Source organism: Aedes albopictus, unplaced genomic scaffold, assembly GCF_035046485.1.
Source record: "Aedes albopictus strain Foshan unplaced genomic scaffold, AalbF5 HiC_scaffold_125, whole genome shotgun sequence".
Taxonomy (NCBI): Eukaryota; Metazoa; Arthropoda; class Insecta; order Diptera; family Culicidae; genus Aedes; species Aedes albopictus.
The window spans coordinates 11,686-14,929 of record NW_026916647.1 but is presented as its reverse complement, the minus strand read 5'-3'; the positions used below and the strand labels follow the sequence as shown (position 1 = coordinate 14,929).

The 3,244-nt window shown below is 47.3% G+C and overlaps 2 protein-coding genes across 2 annotated transcripts; both read left to right on the top strand.

Annotated features, from left to right (window-relative positions):
• The first annotated feature begins 210 nt into the window (after positions 1-210).
• On the top strand, positions 211-1,037 carry LOC134284434 (uncharacterized). The gene is made up of 2 exons (XM_062843263.1): positions 211-456; positions 501-1,037. The coding sequence occupies exons 1-2, from the start codon at positions 211-213 to the stop codon at positions 1,035-1,037; spliced, it is 783 nt and encodes a 260-aa protein (XP_062699247.1).
• Positions 1,038-2,132: 1,095 nt separating this feature from the next.
• On the top strand, positions 2,133-2,918 carry LOC134284435 (uncharacterized). Its single transcript, XM_062843264.1, has one exon. It carries the CDS (start codon positions 2,133-2,135, stop codon positions 2,916-2,918), a length of 786 nt encoding a protein of 261 aa, XP_062699248.1.
• Positions 2,919-3,244: the final 326 nt, after the last annotated feature.

The following is a 3,244-nucleotide window of genomic DNA, read 5'->3' as shown; positions in this document are numbered from 1 at the left end:
TCTTCTCTGAACCTCAACTGGAATTGAGCCGCTGCCATACCATTATTGAAGTGACGTCATCGGAATTTTGAAGCGTGTTGATTAAATTGGATTTTGAACAGTTACCTGGTCTGTTAGGTCAGTGAATTTGACAGTATATGTCCGCCGAAGCAAGTCGACACGCGGAATATTACATAATATCTTCCTGTACCACTCTACTGATGTCACAATATGGCACCCACTACAAGGAAAGGAGCATCTCTGCGGCAGCTGCAGATGCAGTTGGAGGACATAACGCTTTCCTTTGACGACATTGCATCTTTCATCCAGAAATTCGATGACCAGACTACAGCTTCACAAGTTGAAGTTCGTTTGGAGAAAATTGATACGTTATGGGAGAAATTCAGTGGCGCTTCAGTGGAACCGAAATCGCATGAAGATTTTGAAGACGAGGAGAAGTGTTTCGAGAAACTGCGGGTGAAAATAAGCGAACGGTACTATAAAGGGAATCCTTTTTGAAGGATAAGGTTAAGGAACTGCATGAGCCGTCCGATTTGGAACAATCCGTTCGTGAACCGTCTATGCTGGGTGTTCTCGATCACGTTCGTTTACCGCAGATCAAGCTGCAAACGTTCAGCGGGGAAATCGATGAATGGTTGAGCTTCAGGGATTTATTCACCTCATTGATTTACTGGAGAACCGATTTGCCAAATGTGGAGAAATTCCATTACTTGAAAGGATGTCTTCAAGGTGAACCGAAAAGTATGGTCGATTCGCTGAAGATTACCAAAGTCAATTATCAGATCTCTTGGGACACCTTGTGTAAGCGATACAACAACAACAAGTTGCGGGAGAAGAAGCAAGTTCAAGCTTTGTTCAAGCTTCTGACCCTCTCCATGGAATCCATATCCGAGTTGCGAACTCTAGTAGAAGGTTTCGATCGGATCGTCCAAACGCACGATCAAATCGTGAATCCGGCCGACTATAAGAACTTGTTAGTATATTATGCGCCTGGACCCATACACCCGCCGCGCATGGGAAGAATGTGCGGCTACTAAGGAACAAGATTCACTAGAGGACCTAATCGAATTCCTTCGGAAACGAATTCAAGTTCTAGAATCGCTTCCGCCAAGACCGGCGGACCCCAGGTCCCATCCTCCATTACCTTCACCCAAACCTAAGTTACCGACAGTGAAAACGAGCTGCAACTCGGTTCAACCGAACCCAGGAAGATGTATGGCTTGTAAGGATAGCCATCTTCTATACCAATGTTCCGCTTTCCTACAATTATCCGTGGCGGACAGGGACTCGTTGCTGAAATCCAAAGGACTTTGCAGAAACTGCTTCCGATCTGGGCACCAGACGAAGGATTGCCAATCTAAGTTGTCCTGTCGGATCTGCAAGAAGCGACAACATACTCTGATATACTTCAGAGCGCAGAAGGACAATAACGTCACGACGGCGGTTGCTGGGGGCAACCATCCAACGAATTCCCAGGTTTCACATGGATCCACAAGCTCCAATCCTACATAAGTGGTCAACGTGGTGGCTACAGACGTTTCGGCATGTAACGTTGCTCAGGTATCATCAAGAATCCTGCTTGCAACCGCAGTAGTTGTTGTCGAAGATGATATTGGTGTTAGGTTCAACGCTCGAGCTCTTTTGGACTCTGGGTCAGAAAGCAACTTCGTATCCGAACGACATTCCCAGCGGATGAAGGTCTCCAGGAAGAAGGTCAATGTTTCGGTCCTCGGCATAGGACAAGGAGTCACGAAGGTTAAACACTCAATCCAAATGGTTCTGCGCTCGCGGGTTTCATCAACACCGGAGGGTGGAATCTACCAGACGGAATCCAACTGGCGGAACCAGCATTCTTCCAATCCAAAGAAGTCGATCTGTTCCTCGGTATCGAAGCCTTTTTCGAGTTCTTCGAAACTGGGCGGAGGCTTTCATCGGAAATCATCTACCAACCCTCACGGAATCGGTATTCGGATGGGTAGTCTGTGGTGGCTACTCTTCTCCCAACAAATCCCATCAGATCAACTGCCATTTCTCAGCATCCACGGAGCTAGAACGGTTGATGGAACGTTTCTGGTCCTGCAAAGAGGAGGAATTCCGAAATTTCTATTCACCGGAGGAGAAATTGTGCGAAGATGTTTCAACGAGGAGTCCAACGAGGTTCAGACGGTCGATACACAGTTCCCTTACCCAAAAATGCAGATATCCTTCCAAATCTGGGCGAATCACGGGAAATCGCCTACCGGCGTCTGCTAGGAACGGAACGAAGATTGGCTAGGGACGAGAATTTGCGAAAGCAGTACGTCGCGTTTATGGAAGAGTACCTAATGTTGGGACATATGCGGAAGATCGAAGGTGCCGATGAGGAATCCCGTAAACGGTGTTTCCTACCTCATCATCCGGTGGTCAAGGAAGCCAGTACCACCACTAAGGTTAGAGTTGTCTTTGACGCTTCTTGCAAGACATCACCCGGAGTGTCCTTGAATGATGCACTTCTGGTAGGGCCAGTAGTGCAGGAAGATTTGAGGTCCATAATCCTGCAGAGTCGGACGAAACAGATTCTTCTCGTATCGGACGTCGAGAAAATGTTCCGACAGATACTCACTACATCAGAGGACAGACCGTCACAATCTATCCTTTACCGGTTTTCACCCGATAAGGAAGTTACGGTGTTTGAGCTGAATACCGTAACGTATGGAACGAAGCCTGCACCGTTTTTGGCAACCCGGACTCTTCAACAATTGGCAGCTGTTGAAGAAACTAATTTTCCGCTCGCGGCAAGAGCAATTCGTGAAGACGTCTACATGGATGAAGTCATCACCGGAACGGACGACGTTAGTACTGCCACTTGTCTAAGAAACCAACTGTCGGAGAATCCACGGAAAATCTGGCAATACTGGATACCACTGGAGTTGATCTGAACCCTGACCAATTCGTTAAGACTCTGGGATTGACTTGGATGCCCATTACTGATACACTCCGGTTTCAGTTCGAGATTCCATCGCTGGAGGCTGACGTACCACTCACAAAACGACGAATTCTATCGTTGATAGCCACTCTTGTCAATCCTCTTGGTCTAATTGGTGCCACGACGGTTGCTGCCAAAATCTTTATGCAGCAATTGTGGACGCTGCAAGGTGCAAATGGCAAGAACTTCGATTGGGACCAGCCAGTACCTTTAACGGTGGGTGAGTCCTGGCGGAAATTTCATGAAAAACTCCCACTGTTGAACCAAATTCGTGTTAAC